Consider the following 22,007-nt stretch of genomic DNA (forward strand, 5'->3'; position numbering starts at 1 on the left):
GATATAGGATCCTGTGGCGCTGTTTTTCTCTCAAAACAGACACTCTGAGAGGAAAAACAAAAAACAACAAGATAGAGAAAGCAGAAGAGCCTTTCTTGTGTAGTAAAGTTGTAGAGATGTAATATAACTTACATCTAGAGAGGTCGAAGGAGATCACAGGAAGTGGTATGCACAAACGTATTACATTGCATGTGGAGAATGCATCTGTTTCCATGCAGTTCTTGGAAAGAGGTGGTCACACTCGGATGCCCTGGGCTAGCCCAAGTCTAAATAATCTATGTGGAACTTCGAGATGGTAAAGCAATATGTGGCGGAAAACTGAAAAAAAAAAACGTCAGGTATCGGAGGCACACCGGTCACAGGAAAGATGAATCTCAGGAGGTCAATTTTATTCAATACCATAGAACCCGTTTTGTGGCCACCTGCTACTTCAGACATTAAGGCTTTAAATGTTTCAAGACTATTTATGATGTGGATAAAAATGCCTAACCTTTCAGTGTAGAAAATAGGTAACTATAAAATTATATAATAGGCACATTAAAAATGTCCATCTTTTAGATGAAAAAGGTATGGAAAAATGGAGAACATTCAATGTTATACTGTAAAAGGCATTATCGAATTGTGGTTTGCTGCAGATATTGAAAGCAACTTTTGAAAGTCTACTTTCCTTTTTTTACCACTGATACATTAAACCCAAAGAAAAGAAAATTAGCATAAAATTAGATTTGTTGGCGAATCTAACCAATTAAGTTTCATTTTTTTATGTTGTAAAATCCATCAGCCCCTTGGTCCTTCAAGAGTGAATTAAGTTAAGTGAGTTAATAAACTTAGGTACATAAAAGAAAACAAAAAGAATAAAATAAAATGCATTACCTACTGTATAGTACCACAAAAAACATATTTTTATACATAATTTCTATCTGTAAACTTGCTGTGGTCGTTTCCCAACCTAGAATTTTACATTGACCGTTTCTATTCTTTCTGCTGATTATTTCTAGTTGACAGACGATGAGCATGACTTCTCTGACCGAGAGGTGGATATAGATGAATCAATGGACCTGTCTGATCTGCAGTGGCACACAAAGAATTCAGGTGGCATCCTGTCACCTCTGCCTTCTTCAAACCACTCACTGTCTCTAATTGTTCCAATGAGGAGTGAAAGATCAGGGCGGGATACACCAGCTAGTGTGGATTCTATACCATTGGAGTGGGATCATGACTATGACCTCAGCCGGGATTTAGAAACAGCAGTATCTCAAGCATTGCACTCAGATGATGAAGATGACAAAAATTACTTCCTTCAAGGAGCAACTGGTTTAACTGGTAAAATATTCCACCTTTTACATGTAATAACAAGTCACATAACAATTAATTAAGTGGTCTTAACAAACTGCTATTGTTGGGAGTGACAGCATTATGACAGCAGACAGGTTTCCCTAGCTTTGTTCCTGTTGCTTTGCTTGACTATGCAGTGGCAAAACACTCTAGGCATACAGTTTACCCTCCATTGTTTTTATAAAATGACCTAAATGTTAAATGTATTATTTATTTATTATTGGTATTTATATAGTGCCGACAATTTACGCAGCGCTTTACATGCACATCAGTCCCTGTCCTCAAAGCTTACAATTTAAAGTCTCCCATGCATACATACAGGGCTAATTTTAGACAGGTCAATTAACCTTCCAGCATGTTTTTGAAGTGTGGGAGCAAACCAGAGTACCCGGCGGAAACCCATGCAAGCAAAGAGCAAACATGGAAACTCTTTCCAGATAGTGTCCTGACCGGGTTGCTATGGATTACTTTGCACTTTGTGCCTTTTACTGCTACTATATGAATTCACTGTCAAATGTGTTAAAGCAGAACTACTGTAGATCTTTTATAGCCAAGGAAGGTGCCATCTTAGCCTCTATTTTGATTGCAGTTGTCATGGTGCTGCACATGGGATCAGCTATGACACCAGCCATTTGAGGACATAAAAGTTCATTTGACAGCTGAAATAAGCACAATGGGAACTTTGAAAGTCGGGATGCCTTGAAAGTAATGGTTTTGGGAGACAGATAAATTAGTGGATCTATTTCTGTTTTTAAAAAATCACCAGAAACATTACTGAGAATTTATCTCCAAAAACATGAGAACTAAAATTCTTGCCAGTTTCCTTCTCACTAGCTTATCAGTTAAACTTCACATGTTGATTTCTAATTTGTAGGGCTAAAGTTACATGTGACTAATTTATTTTATTAAATGAATATACACTTTATGTTGGTGTTTACTTCAGAATATTTAATGTACACTTGTTACTGTGTAAAACACTCCATCATTTTAAAGCAGGCAACCAACACTGTGGGCATGTAACATTGCCCATCTCCTGGGGTGCCCTGAAAACCCCCAAAAACTGGGAGATTTTAGATATGCAATTCTCAGTTTTTGAATAGAAAGCCTAAGACTAGCCCACCGCCTTCTGTAACTCTTTTTGTCATTGATGTGCACCTTACATTGGAAAAACCAACCAAGACATTGTCTTTGTTGACATAAGTTCTGATTTGCATATTAGAGCACTCTGGAGTTTGGCACATCTGAGTGTCAGGACCAGCTGTGGACACGCGCTTTCAGAGCCAATAGTGATGAGTTGTTTCACCTTTAGCAGCTGCCATTGCCATAAGGCAAGCACGCCTACCGGTACATGGATGCCCCCAAGACTTAAACGATTTGCTCTGATCAGGTGATGCCACAGGCTGGCCCCCAGGAACAAGGGAGAAGTACTGACTGATGTCAAGGTGCAAGACTCAAGACAGGAAAAAGAAACAAATACAAGACATAAACTAATACAAGATACATACAGGATACAGGAAACAAGACAGGTATATGATTAAAGGAGAACTATGGGGTTAAGGCTTTTCCCCATAGTTCTCCTTAGGGTAACGGGAGGACACAAACTAGCGTCCTCCCTTCACCCTAGGCTCAGTATACCGTGAGCTGTAGCTTGCGGTATACTGAGACGCCGCAGTATACAGTGAGCTGCTGCTCGCGGTATACTGAGATGCCGCAGCTGAAGCAGGGATCCGGGATCCGCCCAGCTGCGTGACTGACAGCTGGCTCTGCCTATCTAGAGGCAGAGCCAGCTGTACCCGCCCCCTCCCCCATCCGTTCCGCCAGTCAGCGCTGGCGGATCGGAGCGGGGAGGGGGGAATCCAGCCCCTCCCCAGTCACGGCAGGGAGCCGTGACAGGATTGAGAGGTGAGCGAACGCCGGTATGTGTTCGCTCACCTCTCTACTGAGCCGACCTGTGACAGTCTCATTGTCACAGGTCGGCTAGAACTATGAAGTGAGTGAAAAGCACTCACCTCATAGTTCTCCTTTAAAGAGCCACGGTTACACGATCAAGGCAGGACTAGGATTCAGGATCAGGATACAGGCTTGTGTAGACAGATCAAGACAAGACTGGAACTATCACAAGCCCAGAGCTTGTGATGCTTAAATAGAGCACAACTAACCAACATCCAGGCTATAAGGGCGTGTAGCCAGGTTGATTAGTCTGCAGCTGACTGGACTATGGTATGTGCAATTAGAAGAGGCAACCACCAGATGGAGCTGAGTGGTTGCGACAGGGATAGGAGCACTTGGCATGTTCCTAACACTGAGATACTCAGGATACTGTGCAGAGGTACAAAACTGAAAAAGAGGGTACCTGCGTTGAGTTTTAAGACCTGTTTAGCTAGTTCTTCAGACATACTTTAAATGTACTTTCTGCAATGTGTACATTTTAATGTGGTGAACATTACACCAAAAGTGCTAGTTTATAAATTCACCAGAAAACTATCAGCCCTTGAAAAAAATAGGATGTCTGAACTTGTAATTTTTACTTCATGCAGGTGTCTGAAAGGTTTGTAAATTATGTTAAAATTACTAATATTTGTTAAAGCAAGTTTGCATGTTTTTGTATTGCTTGTTTAATCGGTAGTCCTGTAATTGATGCCCACTAATAGGGATAGGTGACCACCAGTGCTGCACACACTGGCAGAAAAGTAACACTATTATTTTGCTAATTTCTCTCAGAGTGTACTGGAGGAGTAGGGAAGGTAGCAAGGGACTAGGGAAAGAAGAAAAAAGTAATTATGTTGAAAACATGTGAAACCTGGTTGAGGTTAGACACTGATTGGCTTCTAAGATGTTTGAAATGCATTATTCTCAACTGGAAAGGGTTGCAATTGACACAGGCAACATCTTATTCTGGTAAAAAATTGAAACTAAAAAGTGGATGTGTCCCAAACCTCAGCTATTGGCCTTATTAGATAATGGACTTCATTTTTTTGTGGACACTAGACTACTTAAGACTGCAGTTAAGTGACCAATTCCTTTTAGCCCTTCAGAAATTGAAAACACTGCAAAACCATGTTAAGGCTCGTGTTTTTTGGACAAGGATAGCTTCATTGTGACTGATTTATTAGGGACAGGTCAGACTGTGTAATAACTGCTTCAGGATCTGTAGATGGTGTTAGCCATGTTTATCCAAAGGATCCAACAAATCTGGGCACCTTCAACATACTCAGCCTGTCCTTTGTCTTTACAGATGTAGAAATTCCTGAAAGCCCTGAAGCCTATATTAAACTCACTGAAAATATTCTGAGAGAGTCCACTGGTAGGCTGAGTGCCAAGACTAAAAAAGCCTTTGTATAACTTCACACTTAGTCTGAACACCACGTCACAGCTTTAAATTCTGTCACATTATTTAACCTAGTTCCTATTATATGCCTGTCCCATTCTGCATGTATAACAGTGACTATTAACCTAACCTAATCCTTATATTTAACACTGAATGAGCAAAGCTAATACACTGTTAATCAGGTGTCGCTTCTTAACTTATAATAATATGTAGCATCAAAACTATTGCTGAAAAAGCATTGCAGGGCTGGTGCACATTAAATGTTCTGTAATGCATGCCTCACTAAAAGAGTACATGATTTGGTTATGTAACCATATATTAGTACTAATATACATGCTTCTTACTTTTTACACATATCAGAACTTAAGGGAGACTGCTGGAGGGGACTGGAAGGGCTGTAGTATTCTTAAAAATACACTTATATAATCAAAATGAATACAGAAGGCCTGACCTGATAAAGCCAGCTGTAGATTTAAGGTGATGGCCAATTAACCGTGCTATTTATATTTCACACTTGCCTCATGCTATACTAAGTTGACATACTGACATGTATACGAGATACATACAGACCAATGCTTCTGCATATTGGCCGTGGCATAAGTTTACACCAACAGTGGGAACAGTGAGTGACAAAATTTACCTGTCAAGACATCATCAGTTCACTACTATGTAGCCTGGATCATGTTCAACAAAGGGGTCCTGGCATTAGGTTCTGGCAGGGCAAAATATGAGGGGTTCAAAAGGTGTCAGCATAGCCGCTAAGCGACTGTAAAAAAAACGGTTCCGACATTGACAATGTGTTTAGTACAAAGTAGTTTACAAAATGTTTCCATTGACAATCAGTAAACCCAAAATCAAAAATGATAATTTATTGAAACTTACTAGTCCTGTAATGGTGGCATTAGTTTTCTTTTCTATCAGGCTAGGAACATTTTCAGATAGAGCTGCAGCTAACGATTATTTTCAAAATCGATTAGTTAGCCGATTATTAAGTTCGATTAATTGGTTAATCGGATACAAAATAAAATACATTTTTAAAAATGGCTCCAGTGATGGGACTACTCGTTTGTATTGAGATTGTAGTCCATCACAGGAGCAAGCTTGGAGCGGTGGAAGTAAAAAAGAAAAAAAGTGTGGTGTGCAATATAGTGAAATGAAAAGTGTAAAATTATACAGCAATGAATGCAGAATGGCACCGGCTATAGAGAACTACAAATCCCAGCAATAGTATATTATACAGCACAATGCAGAATACCACCAGCCATAGAGGAATACAACAAATCCCAGGAATAGTACATTATAGCTGGCGGTATTCTGCATTGCGCTGTATAATGTACTATTGCTGGGTTTTGTAGTCCTCTATAGCTAGTGGTATTCGGCATTGCACCACTGTAAAATGTATTATTGCTAGCATTTGTTGTACTCCTCTATAGCTGGTGGTATTCTGTATTGTGCTGTATAATGTACTATAACTGGGTTTTGTAGTCCTCTATACAGCGCAATACAGAATACCACCAGCTAAAAAAGTTGACAATTTTCAATCATCGATTATAATCGATTTAGTCGATTAGTTGTTGCAGCCCTATTTTCAGCAAGAATATCTTGATCCTGGCAGAAACCCAGTGTTCTGGTAACCACCTGTGCACTGAACTGAAATCCCAAACAATGTTATCAGCTTTCCCAGCTATTTTCTGTAAACTACAAAATAACTTACCCTTATATAATAGAGAAGCGGAGGTATTTCTAGTCCAAATCAGGAGAGCAGCCTAGAGTGACAATTCTGCTCCTTCATAGACACAATGCAGTAAGAGAGCGTAGTCACCCTAGGACAGGACATGTGTTAATGACAGGATCATCAGGTGAAAATAAAGGAAAAAAAGTCCACCGAATGTAAGGTTTGGAAAGCTTCAATATATTAAATTTTTGTTACTGGGTTTAGATACACTTTAAAAATACCTTAAGGGCCCAAATCTTTGTTGTAAGGACAGTCATCTGCAAATATGAGTCAGTTGTGAGTCACCAAATTCTAGGAATCTTTTATTAGCAATGAATATGAACAATTACTAATAATCAAAGATAATTCACTGTATTTACCAAACCAATTAAAGACATTAGTAAAATATCTAACAGACATTTCAAATAATATATATGCCATCAGTAGGAAAAGCAAGAAGGAAATATGTGAATCATCACTAAAGAAACGTACATCAGGGTCATTGAGGTTTATTTTTTTTGTAACTGCAAAAAATAAAAATGAAGGTGCATTGGTAGCAAGCAGCACAACGTTATAGTGAAAACATGATAGCCTTGGGTACCATCTTTACCTTTACCTGTGACCAGCTGATCTGACAAAAGTCAATGTAAACATTAACAAATGGCACATAAGGTTGTAGAGATACACCTCTTCTATTACTATATGCATTTCATGGACCATAGCCTTGACAAGATTGAATAGGATGGTTCTTTAGTGCCATTGGGCACTTTACAGGTGTCAGCAATTTGGTTCACCCATTACTGTAACGTTTAGCTAACTTTAACCATCAGAGACTTTAATCTTCTTAATGGCTTACAGATCTTTTAGAACAAAAATGGCTTCCCCTACAAATGGCAATTGCCTCCTGCTATTGCCTGTTTATGACTTTAGGAAATAATACAATACAAAGCACCACCAATCAAACTGAACATTAAATAATGCTATTCAAGTACGTAAAGTTGTAACAGGTACAGAATAATGCTACATATGAGCAATTTGTAGGCATGTAGTCACAGTTCGCAAACAATAAACTCATATGAGCTTCTTTCATTTAGTAACAATAAGGGGCTCAAATCATTGTTTTCCATTCTTTAATTGTGCTGTTTATTCATTTTTATAAAGTACATACAATACTTTCCTTGCCATCAAAGTCACTTACTAGCACACCCAACAGTTAACCATACTGCTACTTTCTGCATGCTTGCTACACTAGTTATTCTAAATACTTATCCCATGTACAGATTTTGCGAATGCCCAGCTCAGGATTAATAATGTTCTTTATTCTATATCAGGAGGGTCTGGTTTGTTAGAATCACAGATCCGTCAGCTAGACAAAGCACTGGATACCAGCCGCTTCCATTTACAGCAGACAGAGAATGTCATTCGCAGCAGAACCCCCACTGGACCTGAACTAGACTCAAGTTACACAGGATATGTAAGTACTGAAAATGGGGAATCAAACTGTTTAATCTATATGGATGCATCTGAAATATCAGAGCTGTGTGTCTGCATCATTAATAACTTCCATGTCAAGCAGTAAAGTTACAATTCTGTTGCAAAATCATTACTTAAAGGTGACCCTGTCACTAGCTGGAAGACGTTACAGCAGAATAACCCTGAAAGAGAAGAAAGGGAATACTCACCTTTCCAGCAGGAAGCAAGGGAAATCTTTGCTTTTTTCGTGAGCTCTGGGTGCTGCTGCACTGCAACTGTGTCATGTAGTTTTGTAGGGGTCAGTCCAAAAAACCACAGTGCGCAACAGAGGACACACTATCCAAATACATGTTGGATAGCAGTACTGACTAGAGCTACTGGCAAAAGTGACAATTTCCTTTCCTGCATGCCAGAAAAGTGAGTATTCCTCTTCTTTTACAGGGTTATTCTGCTATAATGGGTTCCATCTAGGGACATTGTCTCTTTAAGCTATGGCTATGTATTTAGTCTTGTTTATAATGTAATAAAGTCCCAATACAAAGTGGGGGACATTTATAAAATCAGATCAGAGGTTCACTACTCCTATTTCCCATCAACCAATCATAGTAACTAGTAACTGAGATGAACCATGCCAGGAGTGCTGCTGCATATGTTGATTGATCTAACTTTATGTGTCTGGCAATACTAGTGATTTACAAAAACTGGAGCTTAAAACCCAGGTAAAAATTAAGCTGTTTTCCAAAGCACCTGGTTCATCCTTAAACCAAGCAATTGGACAATTTAATTGGACATTATGGATACCTGTTCAACTTTTGTTACATCTGTTTGTTACAACTCATTTCCATGGTGTTCCTGGTCAGAATGTACATTATATGGCCAAAGGTTTGTGGTCAGCTGACAATCACAGCTCTATAAGATTGTTGGGCATCCCAATCCAAAACTGGCAGTTTAATGGAGTCCCCCTTCCTTTGCAACTATAATAGCCTCTAGCCCTCCACTCTTAGAGTGCACATTTTGCCAAATCATTTGTGAGCTCCGATGTTGAATGAGAAGGCCTGCCTCACAATTGATGTTTTTATTTAATCCCAAAGCTGTTCAGTAGGGTTGAGGTCAGAACACTGTGCAGTTCACTTTAGTTCCTCCACACCAAATTCATCACACTATGGGGTCTATTCACTAAGCTGCCATAGGCAGCCGAGTGAACAACCAACCTGAAGTGAAGTGAGCCGAACGCTGAAATCAGCCGTACATCGGGTGGCTTCGTGTGGCTTTGGGTCGGCCGAACATGCTGAGCAGTGACAGCTAGCTCCGCCCAACTTATTTCTATTGGCCAGGCGGTTCTGCTAGCCAATAGCAAACTAGCTATTGCACCTGCCCTCTGCTGCTGTCAATCACTAGAGGGGACCTGATGGAGAACTGCAAGTCCCCTCTGCTGATTGACAGCAGCAGTGGGTGGGGGCAATAGCTAGTTTGCTATTGGCTATTGCAAATTGAAATAGCCAATAGGAATCTAGCTATGCATTCCTATGGTGAATTTTTAATTTTTTTTATTCTGACGGCAGCCAACGGCTCCATGTCAGAATAAAAAAAAAAGAAAACAGGGAAAGGTTTACTCTGCTCGATCGAGCAGAGTAATCCTTTCTACTTCTAACCTATGTCTTTATGAACCTGGTTTTGTGCACCTTAATGCTAAAATTTAGAAATCTGTTCACATTCTTTTGGCTACATGGTGCATAACCAATAAATGGTGTGGTATTCAGTAGCCAGCTGTACTACAATGCTGTCACGTACCTTATGGTGCTTGAGATGACAAGGGAAGCCTCTCTTGTAACTCTGGTTCCAGGTGGCCTGAATATTAATACAGGTACTCTGATGCACAGCAGGGCACGAGTGCCAGATAATGACTTAGATGCTCGAAATAAGTTCGGTAGCTGCTCTGCTTGGCAATGGTATATAAACGCACAGCAAAGAGGCATGCAGAGAAGAGCCGAAGTCAGACAGACTGGGTCAGCAACGTGCAAGCAGGTAGGTACAGAAGCAGGAGAGGAAATCGTAGTCAAGTGGCAAGCCAGGATCAGCAAGATGCAGGCAGTGCAGGATCAGGCAGGAAGCAGAAGAGTAGTCAAACTAGCCAGGGTCAAAATACCAGGAGATCAGCAGGATTGAGTCACAAGCTGGGTTCAGAATGGGAAGGCAACACAACAGGAAACAGGTTCGGGATAAAAGGCACACAGCTGAAGAGTACTCAGCACTGGAGGCTTGGGGAGGCTGAGCTTAAATAGCCCATTTGGCGCCACGATACGTCGTAGATGCGCATGCCGTGAATTTGTCACGTGTTAACCATGCAGTTGCCCATAAGGCAGGAAACTGCTTCTTTTATCTACTGGTCACAACTCACAGGAAAATAAATAAAAAATAAAATATGTATGTATATATATACACCATTTTTATTTGTTTTACCTTTCTGTTTTTGATCAACTTGTACCACAATAATGCTTGCAACAGTTCCTTAATCTCATGGACTCTATTGGTGAGATATCTGTTCTTGCATTCCTTGATTTGCACTCTTGCTGTGCAGGGATTCTTACGTTATAATTATATAGTATATAAAACACAACAGAAGGAACTGGAACAATCAAAGGTAGGTGGAGGCACCAACATCTCCCAGGGGGAGACTGTTGGTGTCTCCAAGAAGTTTGGGTCTTTGTTAGCCTAAAATAAAATAAAAATTACACTTTTTGCAGTAGATTTGACAGTTTAACATTCCTTTATCACATTTTTATGTCTTTGTACCAGCCACTTGTCAAACATATAACAAAAAAGCAAGGAAACTCTGTAAGCACATTGCTTCAATTTGCTTAATCTGTTTAATATTTTCTATGCCGTTCTTCAGATGAAGCTTCTTGGAGAGTGTCGAGGCAGCATAGACACTGTGAGAAGAGTAAGTGGAAAACTCAAAGAAGAAGAAGAGAAACTCTCAGGTTTCATTAACCTTAATAGCACAGAAACACAGTCCGCTGGTGAGTAATATTATCAGATTTAAACTTACCAATTGAAACTCAAAATTGTTTTTGATATAAATATATTTGTTCTAAAGTGAAAAAAAAATTGTAACTATTGTGCAGGAAGAGACAATGGAGTAGTCCAACACATGAAGACTTAGGGGGTCTGTTTAATTATTGTATTTACTTTATTTATTTCCGTATAAAGTATATAATAGGCAAAATGGAACCATCATGTAATAGTTTCCTTTTTCCAATCCGTGGTTGTACATTAAAAATATACAATGACATAAAATTTACTAAAGTAGTACAGTAAAATTGCAGGCAGTGTAAAGTTAAGGAAATTAGTGTAAGCTGCTCTTCAGCCTATTGCTGGGGGTATTGGCATAGGAAGTGTTGAGGGTGAGGTGGAGTGTGTGGTGGTTTATTGGTATAAGGTGAAAAAAAGGTGGACAGATCTCTTAAATATTTTCAGCTCTTCATTAGAATCTTCAGTTTTACTTTATTTGTTGTCTTGATATGATCTCTGTCTCAGGTGTTATCGAACGATGGGAATTAATTCATGCACAGGCTTTAAACAAGGAACTACGAATGAAACAAAAGCTCCAGCAGTGGCAACAGTTCATGTCAGATCTGAACAACATCATGGATTGGTTGACAGAAACAGAGGAGGAGCTTGAACAGCTTCGCCGTCTTGATATCAGTACAGATATCCAAACTATAGAACAAAGAATCAAAAAACTAAAAGTAAGCTATTTTTCCAGCAGTATATTTTGATGCACATGCTGGGGCAAATAAAATCATGAAAAAGGTTATTAAGTTAAACAGGTATTCAAATTTACAAAATGTTTTAGTTTTATGCATCATTCATTTTTTCGCTGTTTGTTTTTGGTAAATGGATGTAGTAATTAGGAGAAGAGTGGGGATAAAGGGGTGTGATGTGCATTTCTGCATTGTTATGTCCACATAAGTCCCCAAGTTTGCTTAAAATATGATTGATCAAAGCACTAATAGCAACAACATCTTCAGCAAAAGTTCCCATCAGTTGGTGTATAACAATACAGCCTGTTAACTACAGGCATTTTTTTCAATATATCAGAAAGGGAAAGAGCCTCTGTCAGGGTTAATTTCCATTTGTGTCCCTATTGGGAGGATTTCCCTTCATTTCCTGCCAGAACAGGAAGTTAAGGGAATTTCTTCAGCAGGGAAAAAGATTAAAACACATTTTAGTGAAGGGTTTGAAATTTTTTTTATGTGAACATTGACATTGTTTCTTATGATTTTGCGCTTTCTTGTCACTGTGACAACCAGGGCCGGATTTACTCTCTCTGCTGCCCCAAGACCAGTTTCCTCAATGCGCCCCCCTCCTCACCAACCCCATCCCCCCTAATTGAGAATGGCAACAAGCGGCAGGAGCGGCAGGGTTGATTTTAATTGTTTTATATTTTCTTTTTTTACTTTTTTATCCCTTTTTTTTCATTTTTATATATTTTTTTACTTTTTAATCTTTTTTTTTTTTAATATGTTGAGGAAATGTTACCTTATTTCCTGTGTCTGTGAAAACAGGACAAGAAATTAGGGGAACAGTTGTCCCTGGAATAGGAAGATACATACAATAATAATAACCTGGCCATCTTTTCCAATTTACTGATTAAAATGTTTTGTTGCATATGTCCTTACTAGGCAGATTGCCATTACTTCCTGTCTCCATAGGGAGTGAAGGGGAATGCCTCTAATAGGGACACAGAACTCATAAAGTTCAGAGGTTATATCCCTTTTCCATGCTGTCCAAAGCTAAATTTAAAAAAAGCGGTATAGAATAAAGTCCAGACTTGCATATCGTCACTTCCTGAATAAACAGAAAATGAAGAGTAGTGTGAAAGACAAAAAAGAGATGTTACAAGCATTGTTAAGTCATTGTTTACCCCTCCTGCCCAATCACTATCAATAACTCTATATACTTCTATCAGTTGGGTTGTTTGTTGTATCAAGTATGATCATGGATATCCCTTTGGTCAGGAAATCAGGACATCACATCCCATCTTTGAGCTACAACATACAAAACCATTATTTAGGGGCCTTTTAGGTGTCAATATGGTAAACACATATAGACATAACCGTGAAAATACCAGTTTATAAAAACACTTTTTTACTTACAGTTGTCTCTAAAGTCACATGACCATAAAACATATTTAATATTCAAGGTCCCTACTCAGGTGGCATTAATGAATATGTATTCTACCCATACTTATGCCTGCCATCCACTACTTATACATTCTGTTGTTGGTAGAATCTGTTTACCACTAATGTAATCAATTACATTCTATAACACTGTATATTTCTATTGTAAACACTCTCCCATACTATCTGAGGGATCAGATTGTGTTTGAGAAACGAGTAACATGGTGCCACCATCCAGTTATTGGTTCATGCTGAAAGAAAAAACAGATTCTGCCAACTACAGAGTACATAAACCTATACAGTATAGTGGATGGTACAAGGATCTGTATGGGTAGAATATATATTCAGTAGTATCACCTGTGCATACGGGGACCTTGTATATTTTATATGTTTTATGACAATGTGGTTTTAGAGATCTGTATAAATAAAACATTGTTTATATATACCAGTATGTTCATTGTTATGCTTACAGTATATGTATTTACTATATTGACACCTAAAAAAAATCTCTGAAATAATGGTTCTATATGCCATACCACATAATATCAAATAACTATCTGCACATAATCCTTTTAGGGTTAATTGGTACGGATATATTTTTCATGAATTACTAGATAATTTGCGTTATCAAAAGAAGATTAAAAAAAAACCTGAAATCCTGTTCATATCAGAAAGCCAATCTGTATGCTTAAATCAGTGTGAAAATAAAAGGAAAAGTGTTACTAGAAGAAATCAGAAAGCACTTTTTGGCCTACTTTAAATCTATATGTAACCGATGTAGGAACTAAAGTGGCACTATTCAGATTTTTTTTTTCATGCACTTCTAGAATTTGGCATGTCTGCAAATGATAAAAAACAAATGCCTTTTTTTCTTCTTCCACTTGCTTATTTCAGGAACTTCAGAAGGCTGTGGATAGTCGGAAAGCTATTGTGCTGTCCATTAATCTTTGCAGCTCCGAGTTCACTCAGGCAGATACTCAAGAGAGCAAGGAGCTTCAAGAGAGCCTGAGCCAAATGAACCTGAGATGGGACCGTGTGGGCAGCACATTAGAAGACTGGCGCTGTTCACTACAGGATGCTTTAATGCAGTGCCAGGTTTGTAACAGACTTCATTATTTACAAACTCGTCAAGTGTTGTGTTTTTCTTTTTGTGTGTAAAGCAGGTCTGCTCACTGGCTCCTACAAAATCTGGACTACATTAATATCACTAGTTTATTTGGTGTTCAAAAAATGCTGTTTGTAAAATACAAAGATGTACATTTTCATTTTATTTATGCAATTACATCGTATCCATAAACTACCATTTTGTCATTTCATGAATATTAGGAAGCTGACACTGGGGGGTAAATTTATAAAGCAGCGTTCACTTAACATTCGCTGCAGGTGTGTAATGGATTCGGCGTGTTGCGTTCCACCCTGGAACGCAGCGCCGACGTGTTCCATAGCGAGACGCGCGGCTTGCGTTCCACAGTGGAACGCAACGGCCGTCAGACGCCGGCAGACCTGTCCAATCAAGGCGGCCCTATTTATACAGGGGAAGAGCATAGCAGCGGCGTTCCACTAAACGAGTGTGCGCCCTGCTAGCTCCCCTGGGACGAACTTACAAACTGTCAGCAGACGGAGGGAACCTCTCCCCTACAGCCGAGATCTCTGGACTACCCGTGGAGGGTTAATTTGCTTCAATACCGCAAGTACCCTTAGTCAGTGTACTCTGACACATAGAGACTACTGCCATAGTTTACCAGCCGCATATATTGTATACCAGATTACTACTATTAGGGATAGACTGCTGTGCCATCAACTGCTGTTTATACTGTGCTCATAATACGGATATACCAATACCTGCTGTAGTAGCTAATCTCATATACTGCTATCAACAACATACTTGTATCCCATGTACTACTTCATGTGATGTGTGCTGCATTACTACCGTTACCACTTTACACTTTTATGATCTCAAGGAACACTTCCATACCAATTACAGTTTAAGTTCAAACAGGTGATACATGATGCTGGTAGCTTCAAAACTCTCCGTTTTATGATTGAGAGTGGCACTGAAGCTCCGACTGATTTCATCCATAATACAACTCAATCAGCTGGGAGACGAGCTCCAGTTGATGCAACCCGACTCTGCAGTTGAGATCCTGACAGAGCAATTAGGCGCATTACAAGGTGAATCTTCGTGCTGCATGTGTTTTAACCACTTCAGCTCTTAAACCGTTAATTAGGGCTAATTAGGGTTAACTAAAGGTCATTAAGAGGTTATTAAATTAAATATGAAAACATTTTATTTAAGAAAAACATTTTTGTTTACTTGTAAGCTTTCTTTAACAGTTGTTTTTTCTGCTTTCATATGCAGATCAAAGTTCACACCTTTGATCTCCATATGAATGAAATACTAACTCTAGTGTAACGATACATGTAACAGTGTAACAATACTGTATTACTCAATGGCACTTGCAGACTGTCCTGCTCCTGCTGTGTCATACATAGCAATTCCTGGAAACTTTGTTGACATTTTAGGATGCACCTCCTACATTGAAAATCGATTAATTCACTACCATTGAATGTTTTGTGAAAGTCACATTCACTGTTTTATAAATATGCATGATTTCCAAGTTGTCCATAACACAGCTATAGATCTAGTAGGCATGTTACAGCGTTGGTAAACACATAAGTGACATTTTAGTGGGGGTTGTGGGATAAGTCACCCTTTGTCTTTTTATAGATTTTGGATGCACAAAGAGCAAGATACTCCTGCCTCTGGGCTTGCCAACCAGAGAGTTTTGCTAATAGAATCCCTGAGAGATTTAACAGGTTTAATTGTTCACCATCTAACTTGGAAATATTGGTCACGATTAGCTTGTGTAATATTACTCTCTGTCCATTAGTATAATTATTTTTAAGATTAATCATTCATTTTGCTTGGCTGCAGCGTGGCCAACGGGATATTCCTGTCCACTGTGTTAGTGAATTGAAATTTTAAGCAATACCTTATGAGCTGTAGCAATATCTTATGAGCTGTCCAATGTGCTGATCATGTATTGTAGAAACAGTATTACTAAGTTCAAGATTTATTACATGTATTTTTTTTACATGAAATAGTCATCATGCACCTGTTCTTGCCCTAATTAACGGTTTAAGAGCTGAAGTGGTTAAAACACATGCAGCACGAAGATTCACCTTGTAATGCGCCTAATTACTTGTAAGCTTTCTTTAACAGTTGTTTTTTCTGATTTCATATGCAGATCAAAGTTCACACCTTTGATCTCCATATGAATGAAATACTAACTCTAGTGTAACGATACATGTAACAGTGTAACAATACTGTATTACTCAATGGCACTTGCAGACTGCCCTGCTCCTGCTGTGTCATACATAGCAATTCCTGGAAACTAGCCATCCTAGCAGGATAGACATGTGGGCTGTCAAGCCCATGGGTAGAGGATCAGCAGCATGTATGCCCCACCATGTTGATACTATCCTGTAGGAATAGTTTTATTCTGTTGCTGGAATTCTTTTATTGTACTGTAGTTATTCATCTCAGTACAAAGTATGTTTTAACATGATGAATTTTGTTTTTATTTTACTTACTTTTTTAGTTTATTCTTTCTTTTCTAAGGTGCATGGATAAAGGGCCCAAAAGAGGGAGGCATGTGCGCAGTGTGTAGGGCTGGTGTAGCTTAGGGTGGCAATCCTAACATATTAGGAATGGAACTGGACTCGCACAATTCTGGCTATACTTCTGGACACAAAATCACTTTTCACCTGCCTCACCTACTTCACACCTAAATAACCTATTTTTGTATTAAAATGAGCCTTGGTTGAAAGAAATGAATATATAATACTAACATTTGCACTGAATCTTTTCTGTGCAAAAGGTTTGCTTAACAGTTTTTGTGTGGGAAAAAAAGAATAATGGTAAAGCACATTAAAACCAAAACTTTGGCTAATAAATGAGAAATGGCATATGGAATATGACCAGTATGTATAGTGTAGATAACCGTGTGTTCCCTACCATTTTGTATGCCAATATAAGTATCCACGCTTTAATTTATAACCCCTAGAGTTATTAGGTTTACTTTTGTACAGGAAACTACAATGAGAATGGAAAGAAAAAGAACTTAAATTGTAATGAAAGCATTAACAATTGTATGGGTGTTTTCTTTGAGGGGTTACTATATAAAAGCACACCGCATTGAATCAGTTTATGATGATTTATGGTTTACCTCCTTTGTAGTTAATTTCACTCAAACTCTTGGCATTGACATTTTTTTCAGCAGATGCAACTCTCTTGCTCTTCCTAGCTGCCCGCAGCCAGTTTAAAAACATAACTATGGCTTAAACTATATTGTCCTTCTTACATTATTTTTACATAATTTTCTAGTTGAATGGTTCTGAGATCTTACATTCCTATTCTTATATTCTAATATAGTAAATCAAATACTAAATATTTAAAAGCTATTTTAATAAATTTTAATTAATTAATTAATGTAATTTTAATTTTGTATAATTGTTCTGTTAAGCTTCAGATGGTTGTAGTATTTAAAGTGACTCTGTCACCATACATTGTTCAAGTCAATATACTTACCTATTCGATGGCCCATGTATTTAAAAGCCACTGCTTCTCTGCTCCTCAGCCATTGCGATTTTCTACACTTGTGGACGTGTAGAACACTTGCTTTCCTTTAGGTTGATGTGTTTCCTCCAACCAGAATGTAAGTCATCCTGTGGTCAGATACTTGCAACAGCTGGGAAGTGGAAATCCAGCAGCTGTTAAATACATGGGGCGCTGAAAAGTAAGTGTATTTACATTTCTTTTACCTGAGACCTGTTGGTTAAAGTGACCCTGTGGTGAGGTATGTGTATCATTAAAGTGTAAATAAATAGGGTATGTCACAGGCACACTGGAATGAAGTGTTAAAAAAACGTGTTTATTGACACATGCACCTCATCTCACAAAGTAGGGAGTGTTTCAGGGTCACTCAATGTCCTTCATCAGTTTCATTATGACAAGCTTGTCATAATGAGCCTGATATAGGGACCCTGAGTGGCCCGGAAACATTGCCTTCTTTGTGACATGTCGTGCATGTGTCAATAAAGAACTTCATTCCAGTGTGCTGGTGACATACCTTATCTGTTTACTTTGAGTGGCACCATCCGTAGCCACTTCAGCACCCATTTCCATTGGGCAGACTGGCAAGGAGTGTGGTTGGATATCCGTTAGATTAAAGTGTAAGTGTCATAGTTGTCATACTTATATTTTTTTGGTATGTTTATGATAGGACTTCCATGAAATGAGTCATGGGTTACTGCTTTGGCTTGAAAACATTGATCGAAGAAGAGGTGAACTCCTTCCTATCAATCCCAGCCTAGATAGTGACACTCTTCAGGATCATCTCAAGCTGTTAACGGTACTATTTTTACCTTCTTTCTTTTCATTGGAACACTTAAAGGGAAATTAGTTGGGTCTGTGGCACTGTATTGCTCACATTTACTGCATAACGTAATCCACAATTAATTTTGCCCCAAACCCCCCTTATCAATCCTAGATGAATTAAATATTAATTTATGGTTTCATTTTTAAAACGCTAGTTCCTTTCTTCTTATTATGTTATGTTACAAGTGTATATGTTAGACAGTAAAGGACTGCAGGTGGCAATTTAGATTATGGGTCATTTACTTTTGAATGCACTGATTTCATCGTCCTTTAATTCACTGACACACGTTTGCTTGTAAATGGAAACACATGGGGTGTGATTTACTAACCTAAACACACGCACGCACCAGGTGTGTGTGATTTTCACACAGCAAAACGTATTTATCAACCAAAAAGTCTCTAAAAGCATATTTCCACTAATGCCATATATGGAAAAATCATGCACATGATGCATATATAATGCTGCTTCACAGTTTAGACAAAAATGGTTAGCTCATGCATTTACATTCCTGCATTCATCAACGCAAGCAACACAACATAGAGCTAATTTACACAACATCACCTTGCAATTCATGCAAGGCTTTGCACAACACACCTGCTGGGTGTGTACACACTACAAAGGTGTTTAGATTCCACCCATAGATCATGCTGGGAGGGAACACACTACAGAGGTGTATACATGTTCGTGGTGTGTTTATAAGGTTAGTAAATCAACCCCATGGTGTGTGTATGTTTGAGTGTTTTTGCGGGCTGAGTCTTTTTACGTTTGTGAATATGAAGGTACTAAATTTGGGAATTTAAAGCAGTCATGGCTATTGAAGAGCTCCTTTTTTAAATGTGGCCAACTTCCTGTTTTTCTTTTAATTCAAGCTTACTGCTGTGATCCTTTTTTTAGCCTGTCTTACAAAAAAATCATAATTAAGAAGTTGCATTTGAAATGTAAAAAAGAATATCTAATGTGTCAAGTACCTATGTAAGCCTTCATGATGCTTTACACGATGTTAGTAAGTAAGTGATAAGAGTTGCTGAAAAGTAAACCTGTGGTTTGCCAATGAATTGGTGGCCCCACCAGCAGCCTATATTTACATTCTGTTAGCTTCCGTGCTTCATTCAGCCTCCAGAAGCTAAGAGTCATGGCTTACTGTGCAAGCTTGAAGTCACTACTTGGAGCTTACACAGGGATGGGAGCTCTCTCATTATCCCCATGTAACAGTACTTGGATGTCTGAGTTACCAGTCAACAAGCACCAACATAGAGACTTAGAAAGAAGGGGCATGAGTCACATGCTCCCCTTATCTGTAAGAACTAGGCATTTTTCTTTGTTTGTGGTAGGCAAACAGAACAGTGGAGGAGGGGATAGAAAATAAGTATATAGCTATGATGGGGACACTGTTTATGGGAACCTGTTGCGTTAACCTGTTTGGGCAAAGCACAGGTACACTTGTATTTGTGTGGCAAAATTCAGTTTACTAAATTCAATCTGAAATATCAGTTTTGGCCCACTGACCCATTACTGAATGATTACTAAGGCTGATAGCTACATTAAAAAACAACTCATCGGTACTGTAAAGGTACTGAACAGAATTGGAAAGTACAATGCAGGCACATAGAGTAACTGTCTACACATAATATTAGGTGACTGTTCTATTGCCAACTGAACCCTAAAGTCAGATCCACTGCAGATTGGTATCTCTAACACTTCCTGGCCTACCCCCTACTGCCTGTTTCTGTGGGCCCATAACTATGATGGGCAGCCTTCCTGGTAAGTAGAAAAAAGTGGGAGGCAGGCCAATTTTCAAAACTAGCAGGAAGTGTTTGAGATACTATGTTAGGGTTTTGAGGTTTCCCCAGAACTGGAGCACTAACCTAAAGGTAGGTACAGGGTGTTTGCATTGCCAAAGCCATTTATGTAACCTTAGAATACTGGCAACTTTAATTTAAGCAAAATATCACATTGCACAGTCTTTATTGTTTGCAATTTATAGGTTACCTTGAATAATATAAGTAATTCGTACTAAAGTTAAAGTTTTAACAGATTAATATAAACAAAACTGATCTTATCCTTGTATAACAGCAAATCAAGCGTGAACTGCTCGAGTCTCAGCTCAAGGTGGCATTACTGCAAGACATGTCCTGCCATTTGATGGTCAATGCAGAGGGCAAGGATTGCCTTGAAGCCAAAGAAAAGGTACATGTCATTGGGAACAGGCTCAAAGTGCTCTTGAAGGAAGTCACTCGTCACATCAAAGAAATAGAGAAAATATTAGACATTTCAAGCAATCAGCTGGTAAGTCTTGCTATGTGAGTGGAACTGAATAAAATAAATATTATATCAATGTTTTAGCATTTTCTCTTCCTTTTAATGAGCTTCTATCAGGTATTAAGATATTAAGAACATTTTTCAGCAAAGAGGGACATAATGCCATGAGTGTCAGCAAAATATAATATGCATACCTACTGTTTAGAATATATATCTAGAGCCGCTGTGACAGAACGGACGAGTAGTGAGGGGAGAGAGAGGCGCCGGCTGTCAGATCCTGGCCGAGCGTCTCTCTCTCTCTCTCCTCACCGCTCTGCATTAGTTCTGTGACAGCAGCTCCGCCCTCCCCCGCCGCCGGTTCCTTCACTTCTTCTCGGATCCCCGCTGGGGAGAGCAGCGGGGATCCAGAGAAGCGGCGGGAGGAGAGGACATGGTGATCTACCAGTGATCGCTACGCGATCGACTTGTAGATCGCGATCGACCTTGTGGGCACCCCTGCTTTAGAGCAACACAAGTTAAATGTTAAGCCTTGACGTCTGTTTAACAGACAAGAGTGGAAAAAATAACAGTACTCCTATACTCAGTAATGACAAAATATGTATTAAATGTCTAATATACACTGCTATTCAATGAACACATTTTGCCTTTAGTCTGCGTTCTTTCTAAGTCTCAAAATTGACATAGATGAACTAGTAGACTAAGACTGTGTGAGGGTAGACACTTCTACCACTTACTTCTTGATGTTTTCTTTCCTTATTGTGTTTTCTGTATACTAATACTGAATCAGTAATAACATTGTAAGCCTGACAGCCTTAACAGCCATGTAAATTCTAGTGGTCTGGCCAGGCAGACAATAATATTCAACACAGCAATGCAACTGAATTGTTCTTTTTAGGTTTGTAGCAGATTGAAACAGAGAGATAAATACAGTTCAATACATTTATCTTTATTGTTTTACCTGCCAGTGTAATCCTGCACAGCTCCTCCTGTGCTCTAAAGCTGCTAATCCTGATGACTTGCTTAACAGTTTTTGCGTGGGGAAAAAAAGAATAATGGTAAATCACATTAAAACCAAAACATTGGCTAATAAATGAGAAATGGCATATTTCTCATGCCCAGTATGTATAATGTAGAATACCATGTAATATTCCAATGAAAAAGAGTATGAGGTGTGGGAACACAGTGAGTTATCTTCTAAACTGATTCTAAAGAATCAGTTAAAATGTTTTAGTGAAATACAATCAGATCACTAAAAAGATCACTAACACTGGTGG

The 22,007-nt window shown here is 38.8% G+C and overlaps 1 protein-coding gene across 1 annotated transcript in view; it reads left to right on the forward strand.

Annotated features, from left to right (window-relative positions):
- SYNE1 (spectrin repeat containing nuclear envelope protein 1) overlaps positions 1-22,007 on the forward strand; it is a 334,610-nt gene that overhangs the window by 302,045 nt on the left and 10,558 nt on the right. The window contains exons 135-141 of the mRNA XM_018560335.1: positions 999-1,323; positions 7,712-7,851; positions 10,744-10,870; positions 11,388-11,599; positions 13,928-14,128; positions 18,319-18,447; positions 20,548-20,760. Coding sequence (XP_018415837.1) covers positions 999-1,323; positions 7,712-7,851; positions 10,744-10,870; positions 11,388-11,599; positions 13,928-14,128; positions 18,319-18,447; positions 20,548-20,760 — 1,347 coding nt within the window. The remainder of the gene's footprint in view (positions 1-998; positions 1,324-7,711; positions 7,852-10,743; positions 10,871-11,387; positions 11,600-13,927; positions 14,129-18,318; positions 18,448-20,547; positions 20,761-22,007) is intronic.

This window comes from Nanorana parkeri, unplaced genomic scaffold (assembly GCF_000935625.1).
Source record: "Nanorana parkeri isolate BGI_ZX_2015 unplaced genomic scaffold, ASM93562v1 scaffold450, whole genome shotgun sequence".
Taxonomy (NCBI): Eukaryota; Metazoa; Chordata; class Amphibia; order Anura; family Dicroglossidae; genus Nanorana; species Nanorana parkeri.